Source organism: Dendronephthya gigantea, unplaced genomic scaffold (assembly GCF_004324835.1).
Source record: "Dendronephthya gigantea isolate DGI-Jeju-01 unplaced genomic scaffold, DenGig_1.0 000080F, whole genome shotgun sequence".
NCBI lineage: Eukaryota > Metazoa > Cnidaria > Anthozoa > Malacalcyonacea > Nephtheidae > Dendronephthya > Dendronephthya gigantea.
Window position 1 is genome coordinate 811,452 of NW_021163090.1, and position 22,299 is coordinate 833,750.

The 22,299-nt window shown below is 42.2% G+C and overlaps 5 protein-coding genes and 1 long non-coding RNA gene across 7 annotated transcripts; 5 read left to right on the top strand and 1 right to left on the bottom strand.

Moving 5' to 3' along the window:
* Positions 1–270: 270 nt before the first annotated feature.
* LOC114532714 lies at positions 271–1,097 on the top strand. Its single transcript, XR_003687975.1, has 3 exons — positions 271–356; positions 784–872; positions 945–1,097. It is a non-coding gene; the product is annotated as an uncharacterized LOC114532714 (long non-coding RNA).
* A 1,212-nt stretch (positions 1,098–2,309) lies between these two features.
* LOC114532599 (glycine-rich cell wall structural protein 1-like) lies at positions 2,310–3,929 on the top strand. The gene is made up of 2 exons (XM_028554141.1): positions 2,310–3,018; positions 3,442–3,929. Exons 1-2 carry the CDS (start codon positions 2,310–2,312, stop codon positions 3,927–3,929), a joined length of 1,197 nt encoding a protein of 398 aa, XP_028409942.1.
* Positions 2,557–22,220, bottom strand: LOC114532588 (cleft lip and palate transmembrane protein 1-like protein). 2 transcript variants are annotated; one of them, XM_028554130.1, is made up of 17 exons: positions 21,976–22,220; positions 21,490–21,587; positions 21,134–21,332; positions 20,933–21,063; positions 20,757–20,829; positions 20,521–20,638; positions 20,322–20,416; positions 19,920–20,004; positions 19,643–19,746; positions 19,465–19,533; positions 19,310–19,360; positions 19,078–19,160; positions 18,951–18,985; positions 18,540–18,595; positions 18,294–18,454; positions 17,881–18,007; positions 2,557–2,851 (listed from the first exon to the last, which is right to left on the bottom strand). In XM_028554130.1, the coding sequence occupies exons 1-16, from the start codon at positions 22,138–22,140 to the stop codon at positions 17,923–17,925; spliced, it is 1,608 nt and encodes a 535-aa protein (XP_028409931.1). In that variant the 5' UTR covers positions 22,141–22,220; the 3' UTR covers positions 2,557–2,851; positions 17,881–17,922. The 2 variants fall into 2 exon arrangements, with proteins under 2 accessions (XP_028409931.1, XP_028409930.1); XM_028554129.1 differs by lacking the exon at positions 2,557–2,851 and having other exon boundaries at positions 17,617–18,007.
* Positions 4,770–6,876, top strand: LOC114532600 (glycine-rich cell wall structural protein-like). The gene is made up of 7 exons (XM_028554143.1): positions 4,770–4,935; positions 5,051–5,305; positions 5,430–5,609; positions 5,735–5,965; positions 6,011–6,067; positions 6,155–6,526; positions 6,640–6,876. The coding sequence occupies exons 1-7, from the start codon at positions 4,818–4,820 to the stop codon at positions 6,729–6,731; spliced, it is 1,305 nt and encodes a 434-aa protein (XP_028409944.1). The 5' UTR covers positions 4,770–4,817; the 3' UTR covers positions 6,732–6,876.
* On the top strand, positions 6,781–12,135 carry LOC114532601 (spidroin-1-like). Its single transcript, XM_028554144.1, has 10 exons — positions 6,781–6,808; positions 6,847–7,179; positions 7,251–7,643; positions 7,756–7,839; positions 8,050–8,445; positions 8,549–8,638; positions 8,746–9,135; positions 9,323–9,421; positions 9,834–10,217; positions 10,298–12,135. The coding sequence occupies exons 1-10, from the start codon at positions 6,781–6,783 to the stop codon at positions 11,530–11,532; spliced, it is 3,432 nt and encodes a 1,143-aa protein (XP_028409945.1). The 3' UTR covers positions 11,533–12,135.
* Positions 12,535–17,519, top strand: LOC114532602 (hornerin-like). The gene is made up of 6 exons (XM_028554145.1): positions 12,535–12,598; positions 12,674–14,410; positions 14,842–14,964; positions 15,062–15,424; positions 15,681–17,030; positions 17,164–17,519. Exons 1-6 carry the CDS (start codon positions 12,535–12,537, stop codon positions 17,517–17,519), a joined length of 3,993 nt encoding a protein of 1,330 aa, XP_028409946.1.
* Positions 22,221–22,299: the final 79 nt, after the last annotated feature.

Here is a 22,299-nt window from a genome sequence, read left to right on the forward strand (position 1 = left end):
GAGATTTTTTGATAGAAATAATCTGACGAATTAGTTTTTCATAGAATGGTGAGGTTTTTTGATATCAAATCATGTTTTCCTCTGTATTATCGAAAGAATTCTATACGTTTTATCGCCGACGGGAATATTTATTCAAGAAAATCTTTATTGAGATATGTGTGAATTAAAAATCATGATCGTATTTTTCCGCTTGACTGGTCAACTGAAAGGCGTGGGGAAACACTCAATCAACCACATGTCATAGTCAATTGAAATCAAGTTAAAAGTTGAAATCGATCAATACTACAGGCAGTCAGTGATTATTTCTACAGCACTGAAATCGGATTTGTACAAACATTCGTGGAAAGGCTTAAAAGGTAAGTTCTGTTTGTTACACAATCACATGATCCACTAACGTCTATCCCGCCGAAGCATCGGTAACTGGAATTTCGCCCAGCGGATTGAAAGAATATCCCTTATAAACGCCCCCCGCCATTACGGCCATGAGATTACATTATATTGACGACTTAAAATCCTATGTCCAATTGGGTGGGGGAGGGTAGCCCTCGTGATTCGGCTCTCCAAAAGTTCGTCTCTCTTTTTATTTCAACTTTTTTTCCTCGGCAGGTGCCATATAGCCCCCTGTTACATTTCTGGCAATACATTTCTGACCTCACTGACGTACGTGCCCAAACGTACGTATTTTCTGCCAAAAAAAGACAACACCAAGCACCTAGTTTTGACCTATACATCATGATTTTCTTAGTTGGGTAATAGAAGACTAACGCTTTGTTCAATACACAGGTCCTGGTGAACTCAGCTAATGGCGACAGGTGTTCGCAAATCTTTCCCTTTGGTATTTCTATTCTTGTTACAGTTACTCGTTGAAATAGGTGAGTAAATTTTCATCTTTTTCACTCTTTAGGAGAAATTATTAATATCAGCGAATATAAACCTTTTCACAGGCTGTCTTGCAGATCCTAAACTGGCTCGTGTTAGAGTCAATGGCAAACTAAAGCTTATTCGCATCCCTAACAAAGTTAAGCATTGGTCAACGTCTTGGTCATCCAACTCACCGAGTAGCAGCTGGTCGACGAACAGCCATGGTGGGGGTAATCAATGGTCAACAAGCACTGGGGGTGGTGGGGGAAATGGAGGTCAAACGTCTTGGTCATCCAAAACACCGAGTAGCAGCTGGTCGACCGGCAACCATGGTGGGGGTAATCAATGGTCGTGGCAAACAGCTGGTGGTGCAGGCGGCGGTGCAGGTGGTGGTGGGATGGCAGGCGGGGGTGCAGGTGGTGCTGCAGGTGGTGCTGCAGGTGGTGCTGCAGGTGGTGGTGGGATGGCAGGCGGGGGTGCAGGTGGTGGTGCAGGGGGCGGTGGGATGGCAGGCGGGGGTGCAGGTGGTGGTGGGATAGCAGGTGGTGGTGGGATGACAGGTGGTGGTGGGATGGCAGGTGGTGGTGGGATGGCAGGTGGTGCTGCAGGTGGTGGTGGGATGGCAGGCGGGGGTGCAGGTGGTGCAGCAGGTGGTGCAGCAGGTAATGGTGGGATGGCAGGTGGTGGTGGGATGGCAGGTGGTGCTGCAGGTGGTGGTGGGATGGCAGGCGGGGGGGGACTGAGTTTCCTTGCTGGTCTACAATTCTCCCTCAAATTTGGCAACGGACGATGCATTTACCCAGAAAATGGTGAGACTACAACAGGCACGAAATTAACCATTCCTGCAGAAGCATGCCGTTCTGAGAAAGCCAAGTTCACTTATTCCCCTGAAGACGGAAATCTAAAACATGTCAAGACAGGTTATTGTGTACAGCCCGAGGGTGAGCGACTGACTGAAGACACTCCAATCGTGATTGCTGAGGCTTGTGACAAAAAATGGGCAATGACCATGACTCCCGGTGGTTCCCTCCAACTGAAAGATAATGGTAAATGTATTCAACCACTGAGTGGAAACACCAACCCTTCCGCCCAAGAAAAACTGGTTTTTAGCGACAATTGTGATAAACCTGAGAGCAAATTTCAAATTCAAGGTATTGTATCTTTATACAGATGCTTACTGAATATAAACCCCGCCTTTTCTTTAGAGTATTGTGAAGATTTGGGGACCCTTTGAGCAGTGAAAAGGTTTCCCAGGTAGTTTAGGACACAGAATAGCGCATGCAGCGTTTTATCAAATACTGCGTACCCACGTTTGAGATACAAGACACGGCTGTTTCGAAAACAAACCGTGACATAATATTTCTTTCGCTGGATATTAACAGGATGATATTTTCCTTTTCTCTTTAGATGTAAGATTTGCAATTGGTGGTGGCATGGGAGGTGGTGGCATGGGAGGTGGGGGTAGTATTGATGGTGGTGGAGGCATGGGTGGTGGAGGTATGGGTGGTGGTGGAGGCAGGGGTGGTGGAGGTATGGGTGGTGGTGGAGGCATGGGTGGTGGTGGAGGTGGTGAAGGCATGGCTGGTGGTGGAGGTGGTGGAGGCATGGCTGGTGGTGGAGGCATGGCTGGTGGTGGAGGCATGGCTGGTGGTGGTGGTGGAGGCATGGCTGGTGGTGGAGGCATGGCTGGTGGTGGAGGCATGGCTGGTGGTCACGGCATCGGTGGTGGTGGTGACAGTATTGCTGGTGGCGGCGGGGGATTCCCTGGTGGTCAACAGTTCGCATTGAAATTTGCGAATGGACGATGTTTATATCCGGAAGGTGAACAAACCAACTCTGGAACAAAGTTAGTGTTACCAACTGAAGTTTGTGGCGATAAACTTGCAAAGTTTCAGATTTCAAATGATGGAAATTTGCAGCACGTAGAAACTGGCTTCTGTGTGCAGCCAGAAGGTGACAGTGAAGATTTACCATTGGCTATTATGAAAAACTGCAACAAAAAATGGGCGTTTGCCATGACCGATTTTGGCTCTTTAAAACTGGCAAAAGGTGGTAAATGTGTTCAACCAAAGAGTGGAGGAACACGACCATCACAAACAGAATATATGGTATTGCATAGCACGTGTGATTCACCAAAAACAAAGTTTACAATTTGGGGTAAGTGTTCAATGATTACATTGTTTGTGTTATTATTGAAACGAAATTTACATGGACGTTTATAACTAGCGATAGAAAAACCAGCCGAAACGAAAATACCAGACGAAAATATATCAGGGATAAATGGCCACCAGTAGATGCAATATCATGACTCATAGACCTCTCAGTGCGATAACTTTTGAATTAATGCGCCACAATGCTCCTGGAGTATTTTATTTACTCTGACTCTGGTTCTACTTGTCACTGAATTACCAAATCTGCCAATGTATGCACTGCTAGTAAATATTTAAGAGATGAATGATATTTCGGAAGACGAACCTAATTTTGTATATAAAATGAGATTATTTTCATATATTTTCAACTCCCAACCACGTACTTTGCATGGATTATTAATAAGAATCATTTGATTTTGGGTTTTTGTAGGTGCCAGTGGTGGAGGAGGGGCAGGTGGAGGAGGGGCAGGTGGAGGGATGGGCGGTGGAGGAGGGGCGGGTGGAGGAGGGGCAGGTGGAGGAGGGGCAGGTGGAGGAGGAGGCGCAGGGATGGGTGGAGGAGGATCATCCTGGAATTGGGGCGGAGGTGGGGGAAACAAAGGAGGGTCATCCTGGAATTGGGGCGGAGGTATGGGAAACAAAGGAGGGTCATCCTGGAATTGGGGAAATAACGGAGGTGGGGGGAACAAAGGAGGATCATCCTGGAATTGGGGAAATAGCGGAGGTAACACAGGAAATGGAGGCGCTAATAACTGGTCGTATTCGTGGGGAAATCCTCAGAAGCATTTGGAAAATGATCAGGTCACTCATCACAGTAACAACAAGCAACCTCGTCCGCAACACATCAAGATTGTTATCAACGCAAAGAAACACAAAGTTCAGAAAAACAGTTCGGTTACCCCCCAAAAAACTGGCTAACTAGTTTGCGCTAAAAGTTATTGTCAGGATTTACTGTTGCTAAAGTCCTACGTATTTTTCTCCTAGAGTTTGAAAGTTGCATACGTAGTGCTCTAACCAGTGTTTCAACTGGTATTTAAACACTGTTTAATATATAGCAAATGAATCAGATGGTGTCTGAAGATTGGTGAATAACATAAAAAAAAGCGTGACGTAGCGTGACGTTTCTTCAAATTAGACTAAAAAAGACTGAAATGGCTTAAACCTATTGACCTGTACATATGATACTTGTTTTCAGCAAAAGATTGATGACCTGTATTATACCTGTCGTTGTTACATAAATATTTGTAAACTAATTGTATCTTCTTGTCTGGCTTATAAAGAAACATAAACAGAGTTTTTAATAAAAATAATTAGGTAAGTAAATGTAACTATAATCGTATGAAATTTACGTAATTTAATTTTTGGTAAGTTCGGAGGTACTTCGAGAGTTTGATCTTTTCATTTGACCACAGAACCAAACAAATATACAACAAGTTTTTATGAACAGTTCAATGAATGCACTAAAATGTAGTAAAGCAAGAAATATCTGTCTAATAATAGATACAGATTTAAATTCTTCCAAATCCGTGTGATTATCTACAAAATAATATTGATTACAAGAGCTTTATCGATGATATATATATGTATATATATGAAATGATCACGACACGGCAAGTGACAGTTGTGGATGGTTTATAGTCTCGACATTTCTATAGGTAATCCAGTTGAAGAAAGAGATACTGGCGAGAACGGCGTACAATGTAAATATTGTGAATTTTAAAAGATAAAAGGAATTGGGAAAGTATGAAAAAAATATGCACATTGTTGAATTCCTCAGTAATTTCTACCAAAACCCAATTAACTGAGATGATAATTAAATCAATTTTACTCATTTCCTGTTTTCAAAAAGTTTTGTCGATGGATAAAACCAAACCGTGGCAAAGTTGGCTCATAACTTTCGCGTTAGTGTTGATTATAGAACTAGGTAAGTATAAATATTGTTATAACTGAAGTATGCAAGTTAACGATACTTGGCAAGAAGATTTTCCACGATGAACATTGGAGGTTTCAGCTACAATATACTTCATATTTCACAATAGGAAGCGCTCGAAATCTGCAAGTGAACAGGGAAAGTCCATACGACAATCGTCTTGAGAACACTGAGTTAAAATTGGCGGAAGATTTGATAAGAAAAGAAGATAATCTGAAAGCATGGGAGAGCGGTGGATCATGGACTTCTGGTGGCAAGCAATCATGGTCGTCCTCAAGTAGCAGTGGCGGTGCAAGTAGCGGGGGGTCATATGGAGCGGGTGGAGCTGGTGGTGGTGGTGGTGGTGGGAGCTTTAGTTTTGGAGGTAAAACTGGTGGTGGAGCTGCAGGAGGGGGTGGTGGAGGGGTGGCGGTGGAGCTGCAGGAGGGGTGGTGGTGGAGCTAGTGGGAGCTTTGGTTTTGGAGGTAAAATTGGTGGTGGAGCTGCAGGAGGGGGTGGTGGTAGAGCTAGTGGTGGGGCTGCAGGAGGGGGTGGTGGTGGAGCTAGTGGAAGCTTTGGTTTTGGAGGTAAAATTGGTGGTGGATCTGCAGGAGGGGGTGGTGGTAGAGCTAGTGGTGGGGCTGCAGGAGGGGGTGGTGGTGGTGCTAGTGGAAGCTTTGGTTTTGGAGGTAAAATTGGTGGTGGTGCTGCAGGAGGGGGTGGTGGTAGAGCTAGTGGTGGGGCTGGTGGAGGGGGTGGTGGTAGAGCTGCAGGAGGGCTGGTGGAGGGGCTGGTGGGAGGTTTGGTTTTGGAGGTAAAATTGGTGGTGGGACTGCGGGAGGGGGTGGTGGTAGAGCTAGTGGTGGGGCTGGTGGAGGGGGTGGTAGTAGAGCTGCAGGAGGGGCTGGTGGAGGGGCTGGTGGGAGGTTTGGTTTTGGAGGTAAAATTGGTGGTGGGACTGCGGGAGGGGGTGGTGGTAGAGCTAGTGGTGGGGCTGGTGGAGGGGGTGGTGGTAGAGCTGCAGGAGGCGCTGGTGGAGGGGCTGGTGGGAGGTTTGGTTTTGGAGGTAAAATTGGTGGTGGGGCTGCAGGAGGGGGTGGTGGAGGGGGTGGTGGTGGAGCTGGTGGCGGATGCAACAGTGAAGGCGGTACGTAACTATTGTTAAAAAGAATTGCTTCTGCAATCCAAAAGACAATAATTTATTAACATATCATTACATCAAAATGATTATTAGGCGGATGGTTTGTTATTCTACATTCCTCGGGCTATGGTGTGTGGCCTCAGGGTGGAAGAGCAACAAATGGCGCTAGACTTGTTCTCGGTTCAAAAAGCGTCACTAACCAAGCATACGTGTTCGTATGGACTGCTAAGAAATCCATTAAACATATCGTGAGCGGAATGTGCATAAACATGAAAGGTTCATCTCTCGTGTTACAAAAAGGATGCGATTCAATGCCCACGATGAGATTCAAAAAGACAGGAAGTGGATTCTTGAGTTTGGCAACGAAAGGATATGTCACAGCAGGCACGCATCTCGTCGCAAGATCGGGTACTGCTCTAACAACAAGCCCTAAACAAACACCAGGATCAGCCTTTCGCTTTAAAAGTAAGAAAAGACCTGCCGACTTACAAAATCGCAAAGTGCGACTATCGCGCAAGTGAAGATAGCAATAGTCACCATAAAAAGTTCCCTAATATGACATCGACTTTCTTTTCCAGACGCAGCGAAGATGAAAATAAGATTTTCTTTCACACTTGGAATGGGAGGTAACAAAACAAAAAAACTAAGATATTGGCGCAGAATAAACTAGAAAACGTTGTTGTAGAAACGTTCGTGTTTGTCACGGGCACTAGGAAAGTATGAAATTTCAACGGAAATATACGACCAGTTTAAAACGATTGAGATTTGTTTTTTCTTCTTTTCAGGAGCAGGTGGAGCTGCTGGTGGATTTGGAGGTGGAGGAGCAGGTGGAAGTGGTGGATTTGGAGGAGCAGGTGGAGGTGGTGGATTTGGTGGTAAAGGTGGTGGTGGTAGATTTGGTGGTAAAGGTGGTGGTGGTAGATTTGGTGGTGGTGGTAGATTTGGTGGTAAAGGTGGTGGTGGTAGATTTGGTGGTAAAGGTGGTGGTGGTAGATTTGGTGGCGGTGGTAGATTTGGAGGCAAAGGTGGTAGATTTGGAGGCAGAGGTGGTAGATTTGGAGGAAAAGGTGGTAGATTTGGAGGCAGAGGTGGACGATTTGGAGGCAGAGGAGGAGGAGGTAAGCACGAATTATATATAATGAGAAGAACTCACGAAATATTCTACCCCTGCGAATTCTTCCTATTCTAGGTGCTAAATTTGTCCTTCGCTTTGGCGGACGTGGGGGAGCTGGTGGTCTGTGTTTCTCGCCTCAAGGTGGCCAGGCTCGTAACAATGTTCCTCTTGTATTTGGGCAATGTAAAGATCGCAAAGACGTTTTCAGGATGACAAGTAGCGGTGCCTTAGCCTCGGTCGCATTTAGAGGATATTATATTCGTTTAAGTGCTGGACGATTGGTGTTGTTCAGAGGTGCTAGAGGTTGCGCGAAGTTTAAATTCCGAGGTGGAAAAATAAAGGTGAAGTCGGGACGGGGAGGAAGATACATGTACGTTCAATCACAAGGTGGAGCACGAGCATCTATGGGAATGCAAATCGTTGCCAAATCTACACGATCTCGTTCATTTATGAAGTTTTCTTGTATGAGTAAGTATCTTAGACTTTTGTCTAGATATATGGTAAACATACCCAATGACCGACGGTTACTGTAAGGTTTAAAATATTTATTGAATTTTCACCTTTAATTTTCATACTTTAGAGGCCAGTTCGAGAGGAATGAAAGGTCGTGGAATGCGAATGAGCATGCGCACAGTTATGAGAATGTCAGGCAGAAGTGCTCGAGGTGAGTCTCTTATAGCTACAAAGAAATAACATTCACTGCCTCCGAGGTTTTCTTAATCCAGGAAAGAAAATTTCTATTTTTTTCCTCAGGCAAGGGCAATTCAGAAGAATGTTATTCTTAGCTATGTTCTTTGAGAGTGGACGAGTCCTTGAATTTATTCTGTAGCAACTTTACTACATCTGTATGAATATTTGTCGCTGTTTTCATTAGGCCGGAAGTTTGTCCTTCGCTTTGGCGGACGTGGGGCAGCTGGTGGTCTGTGTTTCTCGCCTCAAGGTGGCCAGGCGCGTAACAACGTTCCTCTTGTATTTGGGCCATGTAAAAATCGCAAAGATGTCTTCAGAATGACAAGAAGTGGTGCCTTAGCCTCGATCGCATTTAGAGGATATTATATTCGTTTAAGTGGCGGGGGATTGGTGTTGTTCAGAGGTGCTAGAGGTTCCGCGAAGTTTAAATTCCGAGGTGGTAAAATTAAAGTGAAGCCCGGTCGCCCTGGTGGTAGATACATGTATGTTCAGTCACAAGGAGGAGCACAAGCTTCTATGGGAATGAGGATTATCGCGAGGTCAAGAAGATCTCAATCGTTCATGAAATTTTCTTGTATGAGTAAGTATTAGCCAGTGTGAGATCGAGGTATAGAAAATATCGCTAAGAGAGAACATGATGCAACTTTTAAACCATCACAACATCCATAACCATCGTATTTTAGAGGCTAGTTCGCGGGGAATGAAAGGACGAGGATTTCGTATGAGCATGAGGCGAGTTATGAGAGCATCAGGAAGATTTGGAGCAGGTCTGGGTAAGAAACACAATGATCATTTGATTGATCAAGACCTCTTGGCTGTTTTTTATGAATTTCCTAAGAATTCAAGCTTCGGTACTAACTATATGCCACATTTTCTGAAGGAGGAAAGTTCGTCCTTCGCTTTGGTGGACGTGGGGGAGCTGGTGGTCTGTGTTTCTCGCCTCAAGGTGGTCAGGCTCGCAATAATGTTCCTCTTGTATTTGGGCAATGTAAAGATCGCAAAGACGTTTTCAGAATGACAAGTAGCGGTGCCTTAGCCTCGGTCGCATTCAGAGGATATTATATTCGTTTAAGTGGCGGACGATTGGTGTTGTTCAGAAGTGCTCGAAGAAGTGCAAGATTCAAGTTTACCGGTGGAAAGATCATGGTGAAATCAGGAGGGGGAAGATACATGTATGTGCAGTCACAGGGGGGTGCGAGAGCATCGATGGGAATGATGATTATGGCAAAATCTACATCGTATCGGTCTTATATGAAGTTCTCTTGCATGAGTAAGTGACATCATTGACAATTCATGAATATACCCATATACCGTCATCATTCCTATCACCAATATACCCATATACTCTCATCATTTCTATCACCAATATACCCATATACCCCTCATTATCCCTATCACCAGTGACCCAGTTATTCGCGTATTATCAACACTAACTACATATTTTACTGCCTTCACAGAGGCAAGTGCGGGTGGCATGAGAGGTCGAGGATATCGCATGAGTATGAGAAGAATTATGAGGACATCAGGAGCATCTGGGGGTAGAGCTTTAGTTCGAGGTAGGTCGCTTGCGATTTGGAAGTATATTGACACGAGGGCTGAGCGATTAGGCATAGCTTAGACGTCCATCGCGGGAGACAAGTGTCATGACACTGAAACTTGTTAAAGGACACGTAATTTAATGGAATAAAATCTCTTCAATCCATTGCTACTTGTTGCTGTTCTCACTTCTGCATCATATCATACGTGACTTCTTTCAGTCTAACACGGAAACAACATCATATGATTCAAACTCTTACTCGTCGGTTGTAAGTCAAAGAGCGTAAATATCATCGCTAAACGTCCCCGAATAAAATTTCACAGATTCTTTCTTTGCAGTGAAATGTTCGATACTCTGAAAGATAAAATACAAAACTGATCAATCCTTTTAGCTTAGATCGAATTAAGAGCTTCAAATCTTTCTTTATTCAGGTCGAAAATTCGTCCTCCGCTTTGGCACAAGACGGTCTGGTCTGTGTTTCTCACCTCAAGGTGGTCAAGCTCGTAACAACGTTCCTCTTGTATTTGGGCAATGTAAAGATCGCAAAGATGTTTTCAGGATGACAAGTAGCGGTGCCTTAGCCTCGGTCGCATTCAGAGGATATTATATTCGTTTAAGTGGCGGGGGATTGGTATTGTACAAAAGTGCTCGGAAGAGCGCAAGATTCAAGTTTACAGGTGGAAAGATCAAGGTGAAATCAGGACGGGGACGATACATGTATGTACAGTCACAGGGGGGTGCGAGAGCATCGATGGGAATGCGCATCGTGGCCAAGTCAACATCATATCGATCGTACATGAAGTTCTCGTGTTTAAGTAAGTATTTGAAAGATAAAAGTGAACAGTTATTAAGTAAAGAAGAAGATTATAAATTTATCATCCTCTTTTCTTTCCAGAGGCCACTTCACGTGGGATGAGAGGCGCTGGATTGCGTATGCGCATGAGTGGTATCATGAAAGCCTCGGGGGCGATGTCGTTCCGTAGTGGCTTTAGAATGAGCGGAAAATGGAGAAGTGGAGGTAAAATTGGAGGGAAATGGCGTGGTGGAGGCAAGTTTGGAGGAAAATGGGGTGGTGGAGGCAAGTTTGGGGGCAAGTGGGGTGGAAAATTTGGTGCTAAAGGTGGCGGCAAATTTGGTGGAAGTTTCGGAGGAGGGAAAGGTGGCGGTGGGAGTTTTAAGGTAGGAGGAGGTAGCTTTAAGGTAGGTGGTGGCGCAGGTGGAAGTTCTGGGGGGTCCTGGAGTACTGGAAGCCAGTCAGGGGGTTCATGGAGTACTGGAAGTAGTGGGGGTTCCTGGTCTGTCAGTGGTGGAAATAAGAATGCACAAAGTGATAATCAGGGTTGGAAAAGTGGTAAAGACGTTTCTGACACAACTGGTTCAAAGGTGTCTGGTGGTACAGCCAACAAAGCTGATGGTAGCACAACTAGTGCAGGAGTATCTGGTGGTACAGCCAACAAAGCTGATGGTAGCACAACTAGTGCAGGAGTATCTGGTGGTACAGCCAACAAAGCTGATGGTAGCACAACTAGTGCAGGAATATCTGGTGGTACAGCCAACAAAGCTGATGGTAGCACAGCTAGTGCAGGAGTATCTGGTGGTACAGTCAACAAAGCTGATGGTAGCACAACTAGTGCAGGAGTATCTGGTGGTACAGCCAACAAAGCTGATGGTAGCACAACTAGTGCAGGAATATCTGGTGGTACAGCCAACAAAGCTGATGGTAGCACAACTAGTGCAGGAATATCTGGTGGTACAGCCAACAAAGCTGATGGTAGCACAACTAGTGCAGGAATATCTGGTGGTACAGCCAACAAAGCTGATGGTAGCACAACTAGTGTAGGAATATCTGGTGGTACAGCCAACAAAGCTGACGGTAGCACAACTAGTGCAGGAGTTTCTGGTGGTACAGCCAACAAAGCTGATGGTAGCACAACTAGTGCAGGAATATCTGGTAATACAATTGATGATACCCAGAACAACAAAATAAACGCAAATAACATTTCCGCAGAGAAGATGATGAGAGATGAATCCGAAGCTGCCGCTCCTGCTGGTGGGAAAATTGATGTTATCCAAGGTCATCGGGGTAAGGGTGACGTGTGGAAGTGGGGCAAAAAAAATAACATCGGATAGCAGCATAATAGACATTTGAGAATGGACATCGACCAAAGACAATTGAGTAAAGAAATCTTTCAGAATGAACATAAATGGTTGAAGAAAACGTACAAAATATGTAAAGAATAGCATAGATCTTCCGTATCTTGAAAAAAATATACCCTTTTGGGAGATAGAAAGGTATTAATACCAGATGGTATAGATTTTAAGAATAGAGTCAAAAATGTAAATTTTTCTAAAAAACAACTACTTTATTAAGAGCAAGAATACCGGGCATATAGTCTTGTATTTTCATAATATATATTACTGTCTTAAATAGTATAACCCGTTCTACCAAATCCTTCGTAATTAGAAAACTTTTTTGTGGTCAATAAGCAGACTGATAACTGGTGCCTTTTCTCCCAATCAACTTCGGGTGGAGGATTGCCTAATTATCATTTATCAATAGCTCAAATAAAACAGAAAGACATTTGGAAAGACTGCTAGCATATTTTTGTAAACATTTGAATGGGGTTTAAAACGAGGAGGTCAGTCATGCTGAGATTAGGCTTTGGAACCTGCGAAAAACCTGTCATTTTGACAAACTCTGCAAAGTGAAATTATCAAGGAATTTGTGACTGTAAAAAGTGGCTTTGGTAAGCAAAATAATTAGTTTCCTCACAGATTTGAAATATCAGTTCATGAAGAATGAGACCATTATTCCTTATACAAATGAGAAATACTGCTAAATAAATTGGCTTCTAAATGGTCTTTTTCCCAAGAGATTTACGAGTTCATTCTAGTGTAGATCTTAAGTCATCGTAAAAGTCATTTTATCTGTAGAAATAAACCAAGCAAAATGCGACCTAATACTTTGCAGAAGTCAATCAGGAAGGCTGTATAGCCACAAACTATATTGAAACTACTCATTAAATTGTTTTTTTATACCACAGGATTCTTTGGAGAAATATACCAACAACTCGACAAATTTCAATTAATTTAAAACCAATACTTTTTGATGATCATCCTACGTTGATAAAAATGTTTCACAAGTTATCAAAAGAAAACTTGGTCATCTTATTCACTTTTATGTTGTTGAGTAAAGGTCAGAAATTTTATTATATTTGTGCTTGTTTTATGTTTTTTTTTCGTGGGTTAAACGGGGTTTTATTTTCTCTAGCAAGCCCAAACGGTGACAGGATCGAAAACGAAGGACTCAGCCCTGAAACAATTCTTCAGCAGGACGAAGATAGAGCATTAAACAACACTGTAGACACAGTTCTACGTCTCACAGGAGATGAAAAATCTCAAACTGCCTCGGACAACGCAAAGGCTTATCAAATGGGGCACTATAATCGTTATCGCTCCACAAGTGGGTCGCGATGGCGAGGCAACTCTGGAAACAGTTGGAACCAGTGGAGTGGGGGTTCGTCGAATAATAATGGACAAAATAGCGGTGGAACATTTGGTCATCCAATGAATGGTGGATTTACTTACGGAGGAAATACTTATAGCAAAAGTTGGAAAATGAATGGAAGTGGCCGAGGCTCTTCCGGGCAGCAGGAAGGTTTCAGGAATGGAGAGGAAAAATGGCAGCTGGGATGGGGGCATGGAGGTGGTAGTCAACATCAGATGAGTGGTGGTAATGGCTTTGGTTATGGAGGGATGAGGGGGAAAAGTGGTGGAAGAAAGGGGGGAAGGCATGGTGGACATGTTAGGAATAGAGGAGGGAGATGGCAGATGGAGTGGGAGCATAAAGGCAGTAGTCAACACGGGATGAGTGGCGGTCAAGGCTTTGGGTATGGGTATGGAGGGAGTGTATCTGGTGGAAATAATGGAGGTGGGGGAAGTGTAAATAATGGAGGAAGTATGGGAGGTGGAGGGAGTGTATCTGGTGGAAATATTGCAGGTGGAGGAAGTGTAAATAATGGAGGAAGTATGCGAGGTGGAGGGAGTGTATCTGGTGGAAATATTGCAGGTGGAGGAAATGTAAATAATGGAGGAAGTATGGGAGGTGGAGGGAGGTTTTCTGGTGGAAATATTGGAGGTGGGGGGAGTGTAAATAGTGGGGAAAGTATGGGAGGTGGAGAGAGTGTATCTGGTGGAAATATTGAGGGTGGGGGAAATGTAAATGGTGGAGGAAATATTAGAGGTGGAATGAGTGTATCTGGAGGAAATATTGAGGGTTGGGGGAGTGTAAATGGTGGGGGGAGTGTAAATGGTGGAGGAAATATGGGAGGTGGAGGGAGAGTTTCTGGTGAAAATATTGAAGGTGGGGGAAATGTAAATGGTGGAGGATGTATGATAGGTGGAGGAAGTGTATCTGGTGGAAATAGTGGAGGTGGGGGAAGGGTAAATAGTGGAGGAAGTATGGTAGGTGGAGGGAGTGTATCTGGTGGAAATATTGAGGGTGGGGGGAGTGTAAATGGTGGGGGGAATATCGGAGGTGGAGGGAGTGTATCTGGTGGAAATATTGAGGGTGGGGGGAGTGTAAACGGTGGGGGGAATATCGGAGGTGGAGGGAGTGTATCTGGAGGAAATATTGAGGGTGGGGGAAATGTAAATAGTGGAGGAAATATCGGAGGTGGAATGAGTGTATCTGGAGGAAATATTGGAGGCGGGGGAAGTATGTCTGGGAGAATATCTGGAAGATTTTCTGGCGGTGAAAATGGAGGAACGGGAGCTTCAGGTGGTGGTATGTTTGTGATACGACACAAAGCATCTGGACTATGTCTTTACCCAAAAAGAAGTCAGAAAGGCAAAATCGTCAGGCTTGTATTAGACAAGAAATGTGACGACCCTGGGGCAGTATTCCAATGGAGCTCCAGGTTTTCAATCGAGTCTGTGACCTTCTCAGGATATTACATCTTCGTGAAAAGACGTCGTCTGGTTCTGCGCAAATCCAGTTTGGAAGCAAGTAGTGTGTTTCAATTTAACAGTCAAACAATGGCGTTTTCGTATAACGGAAGATATATACGACCAGTGAGGCGCAGGAGAAAGGTAGTAATTGGAGCGAGGCTGATTGCAAGCAAATGGAAGTTTAAATCATGGATGATGTTCCAAATGTTAGGTGAGGGGTAAAATCTCGTCTTGTCCCGCGTTTATTTTGAGATGATTGCTCAACATCGCCCGAGTAGTTTTCACCTTTACCGTAAGTTAATATTAACAAAGAAAAACTATTGTTTCGATAAGTCAATGGAAGATAATGTTTTTTGAAAAGATTCAAATAACAGCAGAAATATGTTTTCTCAACGCTGAGAAAACAATGAAACTGGAGTGAAGAATTGAAGAGGAGTAAAACCATAAAAACGGAAGATCGTTTGTATTAAAAAATCTTAACATTTTTAGTGGCCACTGCATCAGGAATGTACGGTAGTGGAACAAGCTTCTTCGGTGAAACCTCAGCAGGTTCTACAAGTGCTACTTCGGGCAGAATGTCAGGTGAAATGTCCAGCGGGGGCTATCGTGGGGGTACGTCATATAACGAACTAGATTTTAGTGGAGATGCAATGCCCCCGAATTCGGTTTCTCAGCACCATTAAATTTTTGTTTTTATTTAAACATGCAGGTAGATCGTTTGTGATAAAACATTTGCAGACGGAGTTGTGCTTCTATCCAGAAGGCGGGAAAAGAGCTAACGATGTCCAAATCGTCTTAGCAAGAAAGTGTGATGACCCAAAAGCAATTTTCTCGTGGACGAAACAACGAGCACTGAAATCGATGGCGTTTAAAGGCTTCTGCTTACATCCGAAGAATGGTCGAGCGAATCCCGACGACGGAACGAAGTTGGTGATATTCAAAGAGTGTAGGGGCAAACGTCTTCAGTTTATGTATGACTCTGAAACGATGATCTTAAAACACAGCAGCTCTGGAAAATACATAAAACCAGAAACACAGAATACGATAGAGGGTGCTGCTGTTGTAATAGGGAGTGAGACGAGTGTGGGTGCTTGGATGATGTTTCAATTCGTTTGTAAGTATTTACACATCGAAAATTATTTAGACTCATCCTCGGAAAGCGAGTCAAGCATATAAAGACTCGTCCCTAGGAATATGCATTCTAAATGTCTAGTGTTATGAATACATTCATATTGCCTTGTTTTTGACAAAATAGCAAGCTCTACAAGTTGTATATTTCTCCACAGGCACAAATGACTTGGAGAATTAACACACTTATTCTGTTTTAGTCATTTCTGGTAGCGTATCACCCCTGGGCGCAAGGATTGGCGGAATGGCTCATGGTTCAATGGCAGGGGGTAGCGGTGGTAGCACCAGGCTGACTAAGTTTGGCGGGTTGTCAAGTACCCAGGGGGGTGGAAAGTTTGGATTTGGGGTGAACATTGGAAAGGGCAGCCACAATCGAAATCAAGCGGGTAGTAGTAGTTCATCTGGTGGTGGGGGCAACTTTGGTATAACCTTTGGCGGGGGGAAAAGTGGAATGACAATAGGACGAGGTAACAGTAAAATACAGGCGACGGGAGGTGCATATGGTGGCTATAGGGGACATTTTGGCAATGGTGGTGGAAGAGTTGGTGATGGTATTCCTCAGAATAATGGCGATACGAATGGTATGAATGGTAGACATTACAACAGAGTGGATAATGATCATAGTCAGATGGTTAATAATGGCCATCAAGACACAGGCGATACTGGTACTTTTCCCGACCATAAAACTGGGAGAAACGATGGTAGCCACAATGATATTACGATTGACCAGGGGAGTGACAGACTAGATGGTGGACCTCAGGAGATGGTTGATAACGGTGATCAGGGTGGAGTCAACACTGGTACCCTTCCCCACAATGATGGTCACATTAATAGCACGATTGACCAGAGCAATGACGGAGAAGATGGTGAAAATGATGAGATGGTTGATAATAGTGATCAGGGTGCAGAAAATACTGGTACCTTCACCCACAATGCTGGTGACAATGCTGGTAGACACGATGATGGTATGAATGACCAGAGTATTGACAGAGTAAATGCTGAACGTATTGAGATGGTTAACAATGGTCATCCAGATGCAGGTGAGGTGAGTACTGGTTCTCATAATGGCAACAGTGAAACGGAAAATAAAAGCAATGCAGGAAAACTTCTTAGTAACCCAGTTGAATCCGAGAAGGGTGTTACCAGTGCTGATGGTATTAATTCTGAAAATGGTGGTAGTGGAGTATACCATGCTAATATGAGACCAATGCCAGATGACAGTGGTGATGCCAAAAACATGAATCCAAACAATAGTGAAGGTATCTCCAATGACGGCTTCACTGGTGACCAGCGACAACAAGAGATGAATGCGGACCAATACAATGGTTATCCTAACAGACAAAGACCAGTCGATGGGAACAATTATGGTGCCAGCAGTCATCCTGGGCCCCCTGGTGTTTGGGTGTTAAAGAAGAAAAATAATATCTCCAGACATCATGGTGGTAAGGATAGTCCAATAAGGATGACACATGAGCACAGTAGTGGTACTTATGATAATAATGGGATTTGGAACAGGAGTGGAAAGATGAACACCTCGAAAGACATAGAAGGTAATAGAATTATGGAATTGGAAACTGACTGAACCCTATTACTCGTGTAAATAAAACTTCCCATTTTCGTTTGTTTTATACGCACAAGTGACTGTAAAATTTACTTTTCCACCATATTTATTCTCTGTTTCAGCTGTTGCAAAAGACAGTGAAGTGCACGGAGGTGATTCTGTTGATAGCCGTGGATCAACAGGGATGATACCTGGCAACAATAGTGATCCTCGTGGAGGTAAAGGGATTTGGAATTGGAGTAAAAAAATCAATATCCCTGGCGGTAGTGTGATAGGGAAAAGGAAGCATGGTGGTATTCATGGATTATTAGGAAACAATAGCAATGTTTATGGTCCCAAAGGGAGTTGGAATTCGAGCAAACAAATCAATATCACCGTACATCGTAGGATAAAGGGTGATGAGCGAAGTATAAAACACCATAAACGCGAGAAAAAAGGTGGTAACAAAGGACAACATGGGGTATCCAAATGGGGATAATAAAGAGCAACAACAGCGTTGTCGCAATTCCCGCAAATCGTTTCTAACTAGTTAGCCTCTAGTTCGTTCTAGTGCAACGTAAGAATTTAATAAATTATCTATATTACGCTCATATAAGAATATCTAATTTTTAAATTCAAGTTTTGTGTAAAAGAAACGCATGAGAAGCAACATTATCCTGTTCATCCATTCAGTTCAATGTTTTGCATGTAAAAAATGTGGCTTTCGTTTCCTACGTACAATATTACGAATCTACTGTCATTTTTTTAGGCCTCACTTCATCTTTTCCCAGTGTTTTAGACTTTAAAAAACGAAACAAAACTCCAAATTTGTCCAAATAAGGTAAAAAGAAATATTTTACCTTTATTCCCATTGGTTCTCCAAGCGACATTTCGCTTGAAATTTAGTCCTTGTGTTCTTTGACTTCTTTCTCGTCCTCATAAGAAACTCCAAACTCATTCGCCCGCTTAACATCAACTGGATACAACCTTAAATTCATTGAAAAGAAAAAAATTGGCCTTCAAGCTTTCTAGCGCTCCAGCAAATCTAAACCCCTCGTTCTAGTGGTAGTGATGGGTAAAACTTTTCAGTCAAACTGGAAGCATCATTTGCTCGGATGCACTGCTCAGATGCCACAGATAAATATATATATACCACACTTATGTAGCACACTATGGTGCCTCACCACATCTAACTCTTAAAAATGAAGACTTGTTTGGCACTTGCATAACAATATACAGAATACAGTACTTTACAAGTGAATTAGTTTCTCACCATCGCTGGTATAAATATATTACGAAGACAATGTCATCTCTGAAACACGCCAGTCTATGAGCGGTCGGCATGGTGATTATGAACGCAAATACGTCATCAATAAATGTGTTGAATGCTTTGTACATCAGCGCTCGCCATGGTAAATGTGCCACTGATTTCAACTGGAAAAAGGAATCAGTTTGATAGTAGTTTCCGCAACGAATTTTGCTCAAATCAACAAGATGTGTTTTGTTTCCCTAAACTTACCTTGTAATTGACAAACAATTGAGGGAGCATAAATATGAAACCAAAAACATAAACACCTAGAAAGAGATCAGAGTATACGTGACATTAGCTAGAGAGGAATACAATCCTGTTGCAAGGCCATCGAGCGATCAAGGTTATATGAAATTAAATCAGGAAACTTATTATTTATATAATAGTAAGTAGGCGAAGCTCAGAGGTTACAAAGGTTAAGGTAAGGGTCTGACTGTATATGGTTCGTAATCCATGTCTGTATTCCTAGTTAGGTGACGCGGGCATGTAGGATATACATAATTATAGATCTAATCGGTCAGCTGTAGCTTTTTTGTCCAAATAACCGAAGCCAGTGTAGGAAAGCCATCAATTTTATATACTTGAAAATACTAGAGATAAACGTTCTCACGAGAAACTCACCGTTGACTAATGACCTGATGATCCATGAGTACCAGCTATAAAATGAATAAAAACGGTACGTGTTATGACGTGTAAGGTGTATAAAAATTTGAGATTCAATGATTTCAATCGCTTTAAATATTCTCACCTCCTATGAGGCTGATAGAGCAGCGAATATACAGCGCCAATCACAACCAGCGGGTACAAACCATACGATAGATATTTCATAGCCTAGTTTTGAAAACAAAAGAAATGAATGAATCCTGCGTAATGTTGTTATAGAGACTCTCTTAAACGGAATTTCTCGTCGAATATGTCAGAACAATGCTTGGGAAAGAGCAGAAAATGTGAATGGTTGAATAATGTAAAAATTATGGCACCTGGGAGTCAAATTCTTCCGTTTCTTTTTCTTCAGAGCTTTTCTCTCCAAACTAAAAAACGAAAAACTCAATTTCAATTATTCAAGTTGGTGTAAAATCGTAGCGAGAGTCGTTCGTAGCTCTATGATTTCATCAAAACATATCAAACGCCGTACCTGAAACGAGGGAAGCCCTCTCTCATTCCACAATACAGTAATCTTCAAAGCTTTTGTGACTTTCCAAACCTTGAAAAATCATTTTTAATTATCAGCATCCTGTAGCTGCGTGTAAAGTCACAACTTTGTCAGACAATTCAGTTTTTAAAGTTATCACCAAAGAAAGTTTATACTAAACCTCGATAAGAAACCCAATGCCTGTCGGAATTAAAACCAGCAAACTCGTCTTTTCATCCAATAGATACAGAAATATGATCGCAGTACTTAAACATCTCCACAGCACTAAAAAAACAAGATTAGTGATGGTTTGAGAGGGATCTTTTTTTTTTAAATGCGCCCTTGAACGTCCGTGCATAATCCGATAGGATTTCAAGAAAAAATTTTATGTATTTCCGCAGTTCACATTAAGCATAATTGCTTGTACATTATTGAGCTGTTCTGTGCTCCCAACTTACCAGCCCTTGTGGATAGTCCGACCATCGTTGATCTTTTTCGCCAGTAGATAATATCGTTTTTAAACGCAAGAAAGTCAAAAAGCAACTAAAAAATACATATGATAACTTGTTTTTTTGATTCTGCAAGGTTTGTTGTGCCGCAAACGACTGAAAAATGAATCAATCGAAATTCATGACCCCCTTGCCCCTTAACTTCTACACTTCAATGGCAGGCTTCGATTTTTCTCGTAGTTTGAAATGCTCTAAAAGAGTTTCTTTAGAGCATAGATACTCGACAGGAAACTTAGAAACGAATGATCAACAGGTCCAGTTAAATTTTCGTTCATGCTGTGTTTTTGACGAACCAATGTAACGGGTCAAACACGGACATTATTGGATGTTACTAAAAATTTCATTACTTACATGAAATACGGAAATTGCAAAAGTCAAAGCTAGCAGGTAGAGATTAGTGTCTGTGAATATTCCCTTAACTTCATCAAGATCCTTGTCAGAGAATCCTACAAAATACAGATTAAAAAATGTTTGAAATATTGCCAAGGTGAAGGTTGGATAACTTTACAATTTACCAAGAAAAATACTTGCTCTATTTTTGGAACATTACCTAAACTCTTCATGGTATCCATAGACTGTCTTACCACTCTCCAACATCGTAACTTGCCGATTCCAATTGGTGCATATTCAATTTTGAGTTCCATTTCCTTGGTGTTGGTGTTCACAGGCTTTACCAAAAGACATGAATGAATATACTAATTATGGTCACTTTGTACAAATAAATAGATGATATGCAGGTTCTAGGAAAAATCAACTCTCTTTCTGCTAAACCAAAGAATATTTTACCTTCAGATTTCTTTCTAACATTTCAAGTTCATCAATGTACAAAAATGGCATGTATTTCCCATTACGAGATATCCTTAAATGGATGGATATAGTTATATATTTCGTTTTCGTTTACAACCAAATTGTATCAGTAAGTAGTAGTTAGTGCAGTGAGATAGTAAATTATATATTAATACCTCATTATTGAAAAAATTTCCCCCGGAATTGCATGACGTTTAAATGATACAGAATCAGTCAGAATATAATATGTTAATCGAGGTCTCCAATGCGTAACAGGTATGCCAGATGTTGCTACTTTAGCGCTACTCTACATGGGAAAACAAATACTGTACAATTCTTCTGGACTTGTAGAAAAACTTGTACATTGTTTAATTAACCTTGGTTGCATTATCTCCATCTTCTGACATCAAGTTAAAAGCTTTGCTTTTCTCTACCATAAACTTGGTCAGAGGTGCAACAGAATGAGAAACCAGCTCATTATGTTTATCTGGCTCTGAACCAAGAGGATGGAGAAATATGTGGACAAACATTGTGCCATTGTTTCTTGTTTTCCTTGGAATGCTAGCGTTGACTACCCTGGAAATTGAAATTGGCCATAACATTAAGTACAGGCTAAAGAGAACTGGCTGTGAGGAACACAGTCTCATCGAGTCAGGGGACCAATTTTGGGATTGCTTCAAGGTAAAAATGGTTTAAAATTTTACTCTTAGCAGAACAATAAATATATCCTAACATTGACAAATATTCTTCAAAATTGAAGTTCGTCTTTGACCACAACATCGTCAAACTGGACATTGATGGTTCCTCTTTTGTTGAAGTAAATATTGAAATCTATAAAAAATTAAGAATAACAAAATGCAATTAAGGATCAAATAAGGACACACTGAAAGCATGTGCAATATACAGTTTGCAAATGCCTGAAGCAGAGAATTGGGTAAAAATATATATGAATTCTAGGGATACTGGGTCAAACAAGGTTCATATGGGATAAGTGAAGAAACATTGGCATTCTCACCACTAGTAATGACACTTAATGCTAATAGATTTTACAATATAAATAACAGTCCCATCTTGCACCCTTATTACTATCATGAGGGTGGGGGCCAGGCGGTGAAGTAGGGGGTAAGTATGTACCTCAGCGAACCTTAATGCTGTATTACTTTCTACATAATCACTGATATTACTAAGCAACAAACAAGATAATTTATAGTTTACCCACCGAGAACTTCTCTTTCACTATGTTGTTGTAGTATGGAGTTATGCACTTATTTAATCCTCCTTTGCATTTAGGAGGCTTGAAAATCATATAAATTATATAAACAGAATGAAGAACGTAAGCCCCAAATACCACCAATACGATCGTCGTAAAATTAATGTATTTCATCCTAAAATTCCTTTCTTTTCTACTTTCCTTTTACATTCTATTAACCATTAGAATTCATTAGAATATTTTTTCTTTGTTCCATTCTCATTCGCGATGGGTATCCTCCGCTGAGTTCGCGGGCTCTGAGTCGTACCGCACCGCTGGTCAGAATAAACGAAG

Bases quoted from the DNA above. Each gene is read 5' to 3' on its own strand.
- LOC114532602 (XM_028554145.1), top strand. From the start codon at position 12,535: ATGTTTCACAAGTTATCAAAAGAAAACTTGGTCATCTTATTCACTTTT. The intron at 12,599-12,673 runs GTCAGAAATTTT...TATTTTCTCTAG, and splicing joins TTTTATGTTGTTGAGTAAAG to CAAGCCCAAACGGTGACAGG. The intron at 14,411-14,841 runs GTAGTGTGTTTC...TAACATTTTTAG, and splicing joins CAAATCCAGTTTGGAAGCAA to TGGCCACTGCATCAGGAATG.
- LOC114532599 (XM_028554141.1), top strand. From the start codon at position 2,310: ATGGGAGGTGGGGGTAGTATTGATGGTGGTGGAGGCATGGGTGGTGGA. The intron at 3,019-3,441 runs GTAAGTGTTCAA...GGGTTTTTGTAG, and splicing joins AACAAAGTTTACAATTTGGG to GTGCCAGTGGTGGAGGAGGG.
- LOC114532600 (XM_028554143.1), top strand. From the start codon at position 4,818: ATGATAATTAAATCAATTTTACTCATTTCCTGTTTTCAAAAAGTTTTG. The intron at 5,610-5,734 runs GTAAAATTGGTG...TTGGTTTTGGAG, and splicing joins TGGAAGCTTTGGTTTTGGAG to GTAAAATTGGTGGTGGGACT. The intron at 6,527-6,639 runs GTAAGAAAAGAC...TTTCTTTTCCAG, and splicing joins ATCAGCCTTTCGCTTTAAAA to ACGCAGCGAAGATGAAAATA.
- LOC114532601 (XM_028554144.1), top strand. From the start codon at position 6,781: ATGAAATTTCAACGGAAATATACGACCA. The intron at 6,809-6,846 runs GTTTAAAACGAT...TCTTCTTTTCAG, and splicing joins TCAACGGAAATATACGACCA to GAGCAGGTGGAGCTGCTGGT. The intron at 8,639-8,745 runs GTAAGAAACACA...CATTTTCTGAAG, and splicing joins AAGATTTGGAGCAGGTCTGG to GAGGAAAGTTCGTCCTTCGC.
- LOC114532588 (XM_028554130.1), bottom strand. From the start codon at position 22,140: ATGAAATACATTAATTTTACGACGATCGTATTGGTGGTATTTGGGGCT. The intron at 20,639-20,756 runs GTAAAATATTCT...CTTTTGGTAAAG, and splicing joins TGTTAGAAAGAAATCTGAAG to CCTGTGAACACCAACACCAA. The intron at 18,596-18,950 runs GTGAGTTTCTCG...ATCTCTTTCTAG, and splicing joins CATCAGGTCATTAGTCAACG to GTGTTTATGTTTTTGGTTTC.